The sequence below is a fragment of the Scatophagus argus genome, chromosome 7, assembly GCF_020382885.2.
Source record: "Scatophagus argus isolate fScaArg1 chromosome 7, fScaArg1.pri, whole genome shotgun sequence".
Taxonomy (NCBI): Eukaryota; Metazoa; Chordata; class Actinopteri; family Scatophagidae; genus Scatophagus; species Scatophagus argus.
This window is the reverse complement of record NC_058499.1, coordinates 17,766,889-17,779,350: the sequence shown is the minus strand read 5'-3', so window position 1 is coordinate 17,779,350 and position 12,462 is coordinate 17,766,889. Positions and strand designations below refer to the sequence as shown.

The 12,462-nt window shown below is 42.7% G+C and overlaps 1 protein-coding gene across 6 annotated transcripts in view; it reads left to right on the top strand.

The window, feature by feature from the left end:
• srgap1a (SLIT-ROBO Rho GTPase activating protein 1a) overlaps nt 1-12,462 on the top strand; it is a 78,954-nt gene that overhangs the window by 58,219 nt on the left and 8,273 nt on the right. For 4 of the 6 annotated variants that reach the window (XM_046394348.1, XM_046394347.1, XM_046394352.1 and 1 more), the window contains exons 13-19: nt 1,405-1,465; nt 2,247-2,324; nt 2,540-2,674; nt 4,881-4,986; nt 5,139-5,363; nt 6,673-6,752; nt 11,485-11,665. In XM_046394348.1, coding sequence (XP_046250304.1) covers nt 1,405-1,465; nt 2,247-2,324; nt 2,540-2,674; nt 4,881-4,986; nt 5,139-5,363; nt 6,673-6,752; nt 11,485-11,665 — 866 coding nt within the window. Of the gene's footprint in view, nt 1-139; nt 174-1,404; nt 1,466-2,246; nt 2,325-2,539; nt 2,675-4,880; nt 4,987-5,138; nt 5,364-6,672; nt 6,753-11,484; nt 11,666-12,462 lie in introns of all 6 variants that reach the window. The other 2 variants (XM_046394351.1, XM_046394350.1) reach the window with 1 other exon arrangement.

The following is a 12,462-nucleotide window of genomic DNA, read 5'->3' as shown; positions in this document are numbered from 1 at the left end:
AGCACAGAGTGGAATTGGGGGTGTGCTCTTGGCAAAGCTTTGGTGGGCAGCTGCTGTGGTCCTAATCTGGGTCTTGCCTTTTCTCTCTCTTTCTGTCCCTCTATGTCCATCTCTGGCTCTCGCGGCACTTTTTCTGTAGCCGCGGACGACGGAACTCACACGCTCGACATCAGGTAGACATCCTGAAGCGTCTTGGGGGGGCCCATGCTGCTTGGCTGCACTCATTTCCTTTACCTGCCCTGCACAGTTTTGTTTTTTTTTTCCTCATGTTGATTTTGTCTATATCTTGTATTCACACCTGACTTTGTGAGTCAACTGAGACAGACTGAATTGAATGTTTTCCCTTTGCAACAGAGATGTTGCAGCAAGTTGTACTTGTAGGTTCAGTTGTAAAATTCCCAGCATGAACCCTCTCCAACTTCAAAATTGGTACTGAATTTATGTGATACAGTATAAAGCAGTCATCCCCAGTCTCACATAACCAAAGGGATAGTGTTACATAATCGTGCTGCACCAGACCAGTGCCTCAACACTCATGGCTCACTCCAACAATAGATGGTCGATTTTGGCATGGTCACTGTGTTTGGACTGTGTGTATACCCCTGAGGGCTGTAAACAGATCCACTGTATCATTAAAAACATGTACCGTAACCCTGTCCGGCACCAAGCTGCAGGAGTGGCTGACACTGAGAGCGCAGTGTGAGTGCGTGAGAGGAATGTGTTTTCTCTGAAGGAGACAGCGCTGCTCTTCTCATCTCAACGCTTCTGCCCTCAGCTCCACGTCAAGTGTTTGGCTCTTTAGATAAGTTCTGTTGATTTAAACGCAGGCACTTGATTGCCAACATAACAAGTCATAAAGTATATTTAGCAACACTGGAGGCCAATTGACATGTGTTGGACAGCAGGTTTGTACATGCTCGTTGTTGGAGCTTGTCTTTTTGTGCATTTTGTGCATTTTTTGTAATCTGAACTTTTATGGGAGACACGGCATGAACAGTCAAACAGCTTGGGAAGCCAGCTCAGTCTGTCTCAGTAAGATCTCAAAGGTAACCCTCACTTTATATCAGGACTTGCTGACTCTACTTACACTGGGCATGCATGTTTATATACTTTTAACCTCACTGCTAACAGTAAGTAACTGTCAGAGCCCGACCGATACACCAGCAGGCAGATGACGCCATTCGCCATTATATTTCATTCTCTCTATATATATCTATATATTTATATTTTGATATATTTTCATCACAGAATGAAAAACCAAGAACAGCCAAAATGTTTAACTATTCATACTGATAGTGCTTTCAGAATTACAATATCTGTCGGGCTCTAGCTCTTCGTGTAGTAAAAACAGCAAATTGTACATTATCTGAAATTTGTGTGTCTTTGTTTATTTTACCTTCAAAGGACTCTGGACAAGCTATCCCCCGTGTGGTTGAGAGCTGCATTCGCTACATCAATTTGTATGGTGAGTTGGTTGTTGTTGTGGTGTTCAGATATTTATCTCACTTGATTTACGCAACCATACATTGATGACTGTATTTAATTTTTCTTTGATAAATTCCTCTCACAAATCAACTGCAACTTTCTTCGCTTCCAAGTCCATCTGACACTGGAGAAAAGTGACACTTCAGTGATTTCCAGGCGCTGATTGTTGGGGCGTGTACGTCGTTTTTCATTGGGGTTTTGCTGTGTTCCACTTCAGCTGCAGTCATGGGAAAATGCAGATTCCTTCCTGTTTACAGGGGCACAGCCTTTACCACCCAGATTCCCAAATATAGCAAGAAACAAACAGACAGACAGCTTAGCCTGGCACAAGTAATGAGTTACAAATGTGGTTTTAAACTTGACTGAAAAGGAATGTAAACTCTTAAGCATTTAAAATGCAAGAGTCGTCTCGTAGTTTGTAAGGCTCGTCCATAGCGTTTATGATGATGTACAAAGAGAAACCCAAAAGAGACACAGCAGACTAATCTTGCTTCCTCCTGACCCTTGACCTCTCCCCTTATTAAGTCCTAATCCCAGCTGGAAGACACTTAAGTAAAGCTTGATTGCAACCTCCTTGACTCATTAATTATCCTTAATTAGAAAAGTGAAGGGGCTTAACGAACAGGATGTGCCTCCGACTAAAATAGGCTTTATTTGCCGAGTGAAGGAGTTTCTTTCTGTGGCCATCAGAGTGTATTTGCGAGCATGTTGAGTGTGTCCATGCTCTTCCTAAACCACTGTCTTTGTCTTTCTCTGAGCAGGCCTCCAGCATCAGGGGATATTTCGTGTATCTGGATCGCAGCTGGAAGTTAATGACATCAAGAACTCTTTTGAAAGAGGTACATGATGTCTGTTTAACTAGATATACTTCACATTATCACCTGGATCTTAAACTGGATCTAAAACTGCCCTTTGCTTCATTGCTATCAGATCCAAACAGTTGGGAAATAATCCCCATTGTCTTGATCATATTTTGCCAGTGGACGTTTTTAATCAGGTATGATTCACTTAAAATCATGTGCATTAAGGAGCTGCTCACTTGTCTCTGTCTCAGGAAACGACCCTCTGACGGACGATGAAAATAATCATGACATCAATTCGGTGGCTGGAGTTCTCAAACTTTACTTCCGTGGTCTGGAGAATCCTCTCTTTCCCAAAGAGAGGTTCAGTGATCTGCTGGCCTGCATCAGTAAGAACATACACATTTGACATTCAGTGAGGTTATTCTGCATTGCATATCTTTGTTGCTCATCGTGGTGTAACAGCTCGTTGCTTTTCTGTTGAATCTTTATTTTTACCAGTGTCAAAAGATTTTTTTTCTTCATTCAAAAGGCAAATTGATCTCACTTGGACGGTTGTTACTTGCAGTGTATAGCATATGTAAAAGTATGTTTTTCCAAAATCTGTCTAGCTTTTGTGGAGCACAGTTTTACCTGTCATCCTTTAGTGTTTTGCACTTCACTCTTCTTCCTTTTTTATTCACTGTTTTACCATTCAGTGAGCAATGTTTATAATGACTTGTGCTGGTCTGTACTTTGCTGTGTGGGAAAGTTAGAAACTGTAAAAATCCTGTATAATATTATAGCAAAGAAAAATGTGTACTTTTAATTATAATTAACAATAAACGTAGTCCCCAGAGACTCATCAGAGCATCAGGTCACCTGGTTGAAGCACCGTCTTAAGTCTTCTCAATGGGGCTTTAGTATCTGTGATAGTTTTACACAGTCTATGCTCCCCAGATGAAACGGTACAATTAACCGTCTGGTATTTCATCAGCAGAATGGCACTGACGTCTTTTTCTCTTTGACACTTTGTGTTGATACTGCACTGTGGTATTTAGCTGAGTACTGAGAAGGATTATTATCTTGTCGTAAGTGGCACAAAGCTGGCCTTGCTTACAGAACGAGTGTTAAATGTCCACAGAGCTGACTTTACACTGAAGTCCTCCTAAGAATAGTCACTTTGTCACTTTGCTGCAAGTCAGTTCACTGTCGGTCAGCTCTTTGTGTGGCTTGTTTTGATATTTTAAGGCTTTACATGGGGAACTTTTAGTTCTGTTAAAGAACAGTTGCTGTAATGCCTCGTGCAGCTGTGTGTGTGCAGTGTCTGCTTGTGTGTTTTTATGTTTGAGTGTGTGTGTGTGTGTGTGTTTCCTGGGTGTACTTTTACACATTTGTGCAGGATGAGTGATGGGGATTCCCTGTTTACATTCCCCAGCTCAATATGCCAGTGATTGCAGCGTGGGCCGAACACCCAGCAGGCTCTGTGTTTAAAAACCCTCTGCTCTTTCCGTACGGAGCAGCTCAGAGCAGCACTGAGATCACTTTTACATTTACCTACTCTCAGTTTACTGTGGTGTTTTGTTTTTTTTTCATTACAGCAGCATACTGCAGCAACTGATAGCTCTCATTTTGGCAGCAGAGATGTTTTGCGTAGGTGCGCTCACGAATGTGTTTGTAGGTGATGTGTAAGCGTACCTTTGAGTGGATCTTTAAATAGTAGCTGCTGTAGTGCTCAGGAGCCCTGCAGAATCCTTGTTAGGTATTCATGAAAAATGAAATACATCACAAGAATCCCAGATGGCACAAAGTGGCTGGAGGGTGACAGGGCTATTTTTAGCAAGCAGTAGAGCCTCTGCTCAGCCCAGTGAAATAGGCTGCTTCAAGTGCCACAGCAAAACAAATGAGATAGTAGTAAAAGACATGAAGATTATCTTTATCTGGATGTTGATATAGCACAATATGAGGAACATTTTAATTGCTTTGCTTCTGTTTAAAGTTATGATACTGGTCCTGCAGTAAATATGTTTATTGAGAAAACTTGCTCCTTTGTTGGTCATTTCAGCAAGGCAGAAAAAATGAGAGGAGGAATCAACAATTAGACCAAATGGTTTTAGAGAGAAGTTGTTTTCATCCAGAGCAGGAAAAACTACTTTTGTGTCCTTGTTGTTAAGTGTTATCGAAGAGTGCTGACTTCCTTCTCGTCCTCCTCCTCTGTGGTATCAGCAGAGAATCACAGACTGAGCTGAAGGTCACCACCACAGTCAATTTCCTGCATCCTCCACACACACACACACACACACACACACACTCACATTTTACATATCACAGCCTTAGTAAATCTGTGCTGGTCCTCCAGGGACTTGTAGTAATTCTGACAAGTAATTGGCGCAGCTTCAATATGCCCTTGTTGTATGTTGAGATGTGGAGTGGTGATAATCAATATGTGGATGTTGTCAGATAGATGAGAGTAAATGTACAGGTTTTCAATTTGACATCCAGCAGACATGAAAAAATGGAAACAATGCAGTCAGATGTCTTAATTCATCTCGTATTCCACAATTTCACAGTATAATGTCTTATCCTCCCTGTCCTCCTTTTCTTTTGCTGCTTTAGGAATAGAGAACCTGTATGAGAGAGCGCTGTACATCCGTAAGATCCTCCTGACTATCCCCAGATCAGTGCTCATCGTCATGCGCTACCTCTTCGCCTTCCTCAACCAGTAAGTTTATAGGCACTAACTGATTCATTAGAATTTCCCCTTGAAAAGTCTGAAATACTGTCCCCCTAGAGTTGTGTTCCCTTCTCATTCAGACTTTTCTTGGTCTCTTTGTCTCCATCTGTCTTGTCCTAAATCCACCCTCCTCTCTCCAGCCTCTCCCAGTACAGCGACGAGAACATGATGGACCCATACAACCTGGCCATATGCTTCGGCCCCACGCTCATGCCCACACCAGACAGCCAGGACCAGGTCTCCTGCCAGGCCCACGTTAACGAGATCATCAAAACCATCATCATCCACCACGAGACCATCTTTCCTGATGCCAAAGAACTGGATGGGCCCATCTATGAGAAGTGCATGGCTGGAGGAGACTATTGGTGAGGAATGATGCATTTATCTGGTATCAACAGTGACTAATTATCCAAATATTAAGTCATTTTTCACGTCAGGGTTTAGTTTCTTGCAAAATGTGTTTCACCCTCTGATCTTTGGGTCACGCACTGTTTACCTCTGAAGCCACTGTGTCACTGCTGTCTGAAGGTGAAGTTTTGGTTTATCAAGGATCAAAAGATGGAAGGCATTCTAATGAGGTTACGTCAGATTTACGCAACATGAAGTAAGTTTGAGAGTCTGACAGACACAGATGGTTCTCTCAATGCTTTTTTTCTTTTTTTCTTTTTTTTTTTTTTCCGTGAATGGAACAAAGGCACACGGCCAAACCTCCTTCCTTAGAGACTCGGTCAATATGCAGGTATGCGTGTGCTCTCAGTGCTGCAGCTGTGTCAGTTGTGTGTCATTGGAGTTGATAGGAGTAATTACACACATCATTTAGGCATCTGTGGTTAAGAAACATGACAAGGTAGAAGTACGATTCAGCACTGACTTTACATGGCAGACTTTTTTTCTAGGTGAGACAGGCTGAAACAATCACTTTAATTACCACCATCACTGCAGGAGGAAAGAGAAAGGTGACCTGGCAAGGAAAGGATGATTAGATGAGTAACAACACATAGTTAAACAGATCAAACCTGGGGCCTTTTGCCAGCTCCACATCTGTAAGCAGTGCATATCACTTGTTTCTTCCTCTCTTTAACTGTTTCTGTTCCTAACTGTCTATGCTCCCACCTCACCACAATCTCATGGGGATTTATCCCTGACTAGAGCTAATCAGCCATCTCAGCATGACCATGTCCCCTGGCACTTGAAGCCCTAGGGAGATTTGTTGTCTTGGCTGCCTCCCTTTCTTGCAGAAGAGGAGGCAGCCAATGACATATTAGTACTGGAGGAGATAGTTCAGTTCCTGGCAGGAGTAATTTGCGGGTGTGTATGTGGGGCATTACAGCCAGCTCTCTCAACACGATGCCAGAAGAGGACCATTTAGAAAATAAAAAGACCAGACACAAATAGAGGATATAATCATCTCATAGGATGACCACTATTTGAACTTTCTCCAGGTCTTGTAAAAGCCCTCCTCTTTGTCGTCTTCACTGAAGTGAGTTTTGACGGTTGAGTTCTGAGCAACTGAATTAAGAGATAAAGTGCCTTCAAACTAATTTTACTTCCCAGAAGAAAAGAAAACTGCTTAAGAGAAAAACATTGTGTTTTTTTGTCTGTTTTGAAACTGTTCCTTGATTCCTGACCCTGCTTTGGCTTTGACTCTGACATTTCGCATGTTGTCCCCCACAGTGAGAGCCCCTACAGTGAGCATGGAGCCCTGGAGGAGGTAGAGAACGAGGGAGGGACAGAGACACACACCAGCGAGGATGGTGAGTTACTAGGAACACACACACACACACTTACTAGATTATGTGCGTGTGTGTGTGTTCTGATTGTGCACAAAACTGCATTTTAACTTGCACCATTCTCTAAACATCATTCATTAAACTTAACTGTCCCTCCACAGCACATATACTGATGCATAAAATAAAAAATGCTGTCTCATTCTTGTGTGTCCAGATTTAAGCTTTCCTATGTGTCTGTGGTGCTGCAAGGGTTAAACTCAGCTCTCAGCAGCTAATCCTGCCTTTCAGCCTGTTAAATGCAGTAACCTTGAAGGGCCAGGGGATTGGGCTCACAGTGATGGACAACCATTCATATTCTAATGGTGCTGTTTCTCCCAAGGGGCCTCGGGACACTTCCACATCCCCCTTTTATAAAGTCCATGGTGGTCTGCACCCACTAGAGCACTTGGGAGAGGCATCTTTTATTCCCATGGGTAAAAACTTTCAATACCCTTGAAAAAGAATCAACTTTATTGACAGTATATATATTTTTACATACACACACTGAATTCATCTTCTGCATTTGACCCATCCTTAGTTGAACACACACATGCAGCACCTGGCAAATTACATGCAGTGAAACACACACAGGAGCAGTGGGCAGCATCAAGCGCCCGGGGAGCATATTGGGGGGTTAAGTGCCTTGCTCAAGGGCACATCAGCCGGCTAATGGAGGGGGGGGGGCATTTTTAGCATTTATCACTCCACCACACCCATATTTTTCCTGCACGTCCGGTGGGGGAATCGAACCGGTGACCCTCCGATCACAAGCCGCTTCTCCAACCTCCACGGCTGCCCCCAGGTTTTTTTTTTTTTTTGTATTGCCTTGTGAAAGAATAGCAAATGCATGGAGTGTGTGTCAGCTTTTAAGAGCTTTTCAGATAATTACACAGCCTATGTTTTCTCTACATGTAAGTTCACTTCCATGTATCCAAGATAAATATGAAGTAATAAAAAACAACACACCGGGCTCATATAGACACTAGAGGACGAAAATAGACGTCTCTGAGACGCGGTGGGATGTGGTAAATTTGTGTGATCATACATGTGCTCCTTTGTTTAAGCGTAATGGATACCAGTTGGTCTGGTCCAAGTCAAATAGCGACTGAGTGAGTTGAAAACAAAGTATTAGCTGGGGTCACACGTTTTGTGTTAGAAGCAGAAAACTTCCAGCTCATTAAAAAGTGATAAATATGGAGAGCTGGCCAGATGTGGACAATGTGAGGAAAACAGAGTCAACCTATAGTCTAACAGACATCCCTAAACCTGTTTTCACTGTGACGGCCCCAGTCCTGTCTGCTTTTCACACACACAGATGTTTTTAGCATCTCCTTGTCACGATTCATCATCAGTCTCCATAGACAGAGTTTGGAAATATGGTTGATTTCCTCTCATTACCTCAGCTGTTAATCACTCTGCTTCCATATTAAAGTCATCATCTGGGTGTCCTTTATAACTAAAATGGACATCTGATTAGACAGGGAAACTTCTGTATGTGAGGACTTCCAATGTTAAACACAGATGGCAGCTATCTTTGAGTAATTGATGGAAGATTATGTTTTCCAGAAATCCCTTGCTGCCATGGTTTTGTTCCAAAAGCTTCACTGAGCGACCTGAGAGGATGTCCTCACTGATTTGAGTCTCTCCCTGTGGACTCTTGAATTGTGGTCAAGTTATTGTCATCAGCTATTTTTAAATCTCCATGACCTCATTTGGATGTCAGACACAAAAGCAAAACTCTTTTTCCGTTTGGTTACCAGCACTTACTCAATTCTGCAGGCTGGAAACAATTGAAATGTTTATTTTCTACCTTTTTTTTATCAGTGCTCAAAATGTGTATTTCCTCAGATTAAGTGAACATAAGACACACAGGTGGAGGAGTTAGTTATTCCACATGTTGGTCTTAGTAGTTAATTGGAAATCTGGTCAGTTTTTGTGTTAGAGCTCATTAGCTCAGATAAATGAGTAGGACTGGGCAGATTTACACAGAACACACACACAGAAAGTAAAGCTAAGTGACTGCTCTTGTGATCAGGTGTTAGTGGCAATAAAATGAGTTAAATGTTGTCGTTACATCTGAGTCACAGAGGTCAGTATCTGAGTTACCAAAAAATAAACATCCTGGGTCTTTGAAAAACCACCAGGAAGTAATCTAACAGCACTTACAAAAGGCTTTTTAAACCATCGGGATGAAAACCATATTCTGTTTGCAGCATGATAAAAAACATATTTCCCATCGAAGATGGTTGCCAGAACTGATGTTTCTCCATTCTGCAAAAGTCTCAGCCTTTCCTTCACCATCATCCTCACCTGTACTCAGTACTAACTCATCAAGTCAGTTTCAAATCAGTCAGTTTTAGTGAATCACAAAACCCAGTTTCCCTCAAGGGGCTTTCTACTCTGTCGTAAGACCTTTCATTTGCATCAGGAAAAACATCAGGAACAGGAATCCGTGTCCCAGGATGGACTCATATGGGGTAGATAGTAAACACTATGTCAGCCTAACTGCTGCATTAGCATTTAGCTCAAAGTACTCCTAAGCGCACAGCCTCACCGATCTGCTGGCACAGACAAAGAGTTTTGTTCAAAGATCAGCAGGTATATATATATATATATATCTTCAGAAAATTGAATGGTGAAGTACTCTGATCTAAATGAAGTGACTTCATCATCATCATCATCATCTGTACTTTTAGAAACATCCTCATGATTTTCCTCCATTTTATTTCCTCCTGTAACACTTGATTAAAGAACCAGGGGCTGTATAGAGCCATGTCTCACGGACAGTGGCTGTCGTGCCTGGAGATAAACTGTCTGTTTTTACAGTGGCACTTCTCGCACACCGTCAATACATTGATGTTATCTTCTGGTAAATTCAACACAAGGTCAAAGGTGAACTAACTGGAAGATTGATTATATATCACTTTGCAGCAGTATAGCGGGATGTCCTTGTTGTCAAGTGCCCCAGCAGCCATACTGTTGATCGGATTGCACGTTAAAGGGCAGCATATTTCACTGTACAAGAAGGGTCATCCTTTTCCCCCTCAAAGCTCTGTTTGTGACAGCAAGCACCCAAGATTAATATGGAAAAAGTGTGTATGGAAAAGAAAAAATACACCCTCTCCTATTATACTGATCCCAACCTTATCACCAGGCTCCTGCTCTCCCGTTTCTATGTATGAACATGGATTTAGGGCAACATCCCAACCGACTCCGCTCCACTGGTTTGTGTAAGACATCTGACAGTTTGTATCGCTTACACCACAGGCCTCCAACTCTCATGGGTCAATATTTCTTTAACTCCAGTCGCGGTGTGAATGTGCGTATGCTTGTGAGTAACGCTGGGTGGATGGGTCTGAAGCAATTCTTAGTTATAATTGCACAACATGACAGAGGGGATCCTTTACCACACTCAGATTTGAGTTGAGTGCCTGCTGCTCTGAGCCGTAGCCACATCGCTGCACTGTTGTTGTTGTTGTGTGTGTATGTACAGGTGCAGATGAATGGAAGGATGGTTGAAGTGAGAGAAAGAGATGGAGAAATCCCCTGCATCGATAAGAGCTCTGTCAACTTTATTAACAGCCTTGTCCGCTGCTGTGCTGCCCAATTAATTCAGGCAGTAAATTCCTGCTTGTCACATTTCATTGGAGCCACGTCACATTCACCGTGTCAGTCCAGACAGCCAAGTGAAGCAAGGAGGGTGGCAAGTAAAATGTTAGGGAAAATAGAACACTGAGAGAACTGAAGAAGAATCCTCCCCTCCACTCTGAATCGTGCCCATATTTCCTCTCTCACGTGGCCTCTCTGCTCCCCTGGGAATTACTTTCAAGCTCCTGTGAAAGACATACCGCGATGGCTTTTCACAGCCGATACAAGCTTCAGCCATTTACTCCGTTCCCAGTTTCTATGGAGAGCTTGTGTTAGGGTGAGGCCGTGTCTGTCCAGGGACCCCCTGTCTGAGTTGAAGTGAGAAAATGGGAATGGGTGGGGCGGGGGGAGGGTAGGAAAGAGGGAGGAATAAAGAAGCTATTTTTAGACCTGTGTTGCTGTAGTGCATGCGTATTGACTGGGAGACATAGGAGAGTCGACCTTAACTGTTGAAAATACAGATGTTTCCTTCCGGATACACAACATTGTATGATCTTCAGTTAGAAAGCAATCAGTACAAATAAATTGAAACAGATCTTAATAGTAACTGCTCAGTTTACCGCTGGTTAGTGCTGTCTGTTATAGCTTTTTCTGGTCTTTCAAGTTTTTCCACATTTTTCATATTACTGATCCAGAGCTCTGTTTGTACAATTATTGAGTGCATATCAACCGAGTCTAATGATCCATACAGTGACTGGCATGCCCCTGAGTCATATAGATCTTCTTTCACCAACTTCTATAATTATCCTGCTAAAGCTCCTCAGGGCCTGTTGTGGCCCTGGCCTGGTGTTGTAGAGCCGGGTTACTATTGACTACAACTAAAATAACCAACTGGCTCAGCACACTCTGTGAGCACAATCTGTCACACGTGAGTATCCATGTGCAAACACATGCCAACATTACACCTGATATTGGCTGAAGTGCATATGTCGTCTATCTGGATGAAGATTTTTATTCCATAAAATGCCACCGCTTTCACATGTCTGCACATGCGATAATAACTGTCTGTACCTGAAGCCTTTGCCCCAGCTGACATGCCTGACCTGTGTAATCCTCTCTCCGTTGTCAGAGGGCGAACCCATTGAAGCCATTGCCAAGTTTGACTACGTTGGGCGCTCTTCCCGAGAGTTGTCCTTCAAGAAGGGCGCCTCCCTGTTGCTGTATCAGCGGGCGTCAGAAGACTGGTGGGAGGGACGGCACAATGGCATCGATGGCCTGGTGCCACACCAATATATTGTGGTCCAAGACATGTAAGTGTTTTTTACTGGACATTACTTTTGACTGACAAATGCATAAAACTATCCAATTAACATCAGACTTAAAACATTTTGATTAAAGGCCAAATGGGACACATTTATACTGATAGATAGATAGAAACAGTCAAAGTTGCACAGTTAGCTTCAGATATGGAACTGTTCCTCTTCTTTTAAATCCGAGCAAAGACGCTGCTGCTTTGCAAAAGTCAGATCACGTATAACAACGTAGTCTGTTACTGCGCAAAGTTCTTTTTTAGCCAAAACAATTACAAAAAACTGAAAATGTCACTTTATAGATCAGTACAGGACTGACAGAGTGCTGTAGCCTTTTGACCCTGCGCTCGCAGCATGACTCTTGACTGGTCCATCACTTTGTCCCAGACTGAAGTAAGTCAGTAACTGTTAAATGGATCGCCATGAAATCCTGTACATTTATGAATCCCTCTGACTTTAGCTAACTTTAATTTTATAATTGACATTTGTGGTTTAGAGTGAAATGTCTTGTTACCACCGTTATCACATATTTTTGAAAATTCCTGTAGTGGGTACACTGAGGAAATGTTCCTCTCTACTCCTAAACTACTGCCAGCTTCACTGAGATCCTCAGAGTTGTGCTTTAAAGAAGAATCCTCCAGCTCCCTCTCCCTGTGAATTAAACAACACACTTGTCCTTGTTGACTTTGCTCCATAAGAGGCTGCGGGCCGTCACTTGACTGCAGAGTCGTGCACACAGGACGTTCAGCCTCATTTGTCCTGCACACTGCTGTTGTCCATGCTTAGCTGTGTAACAT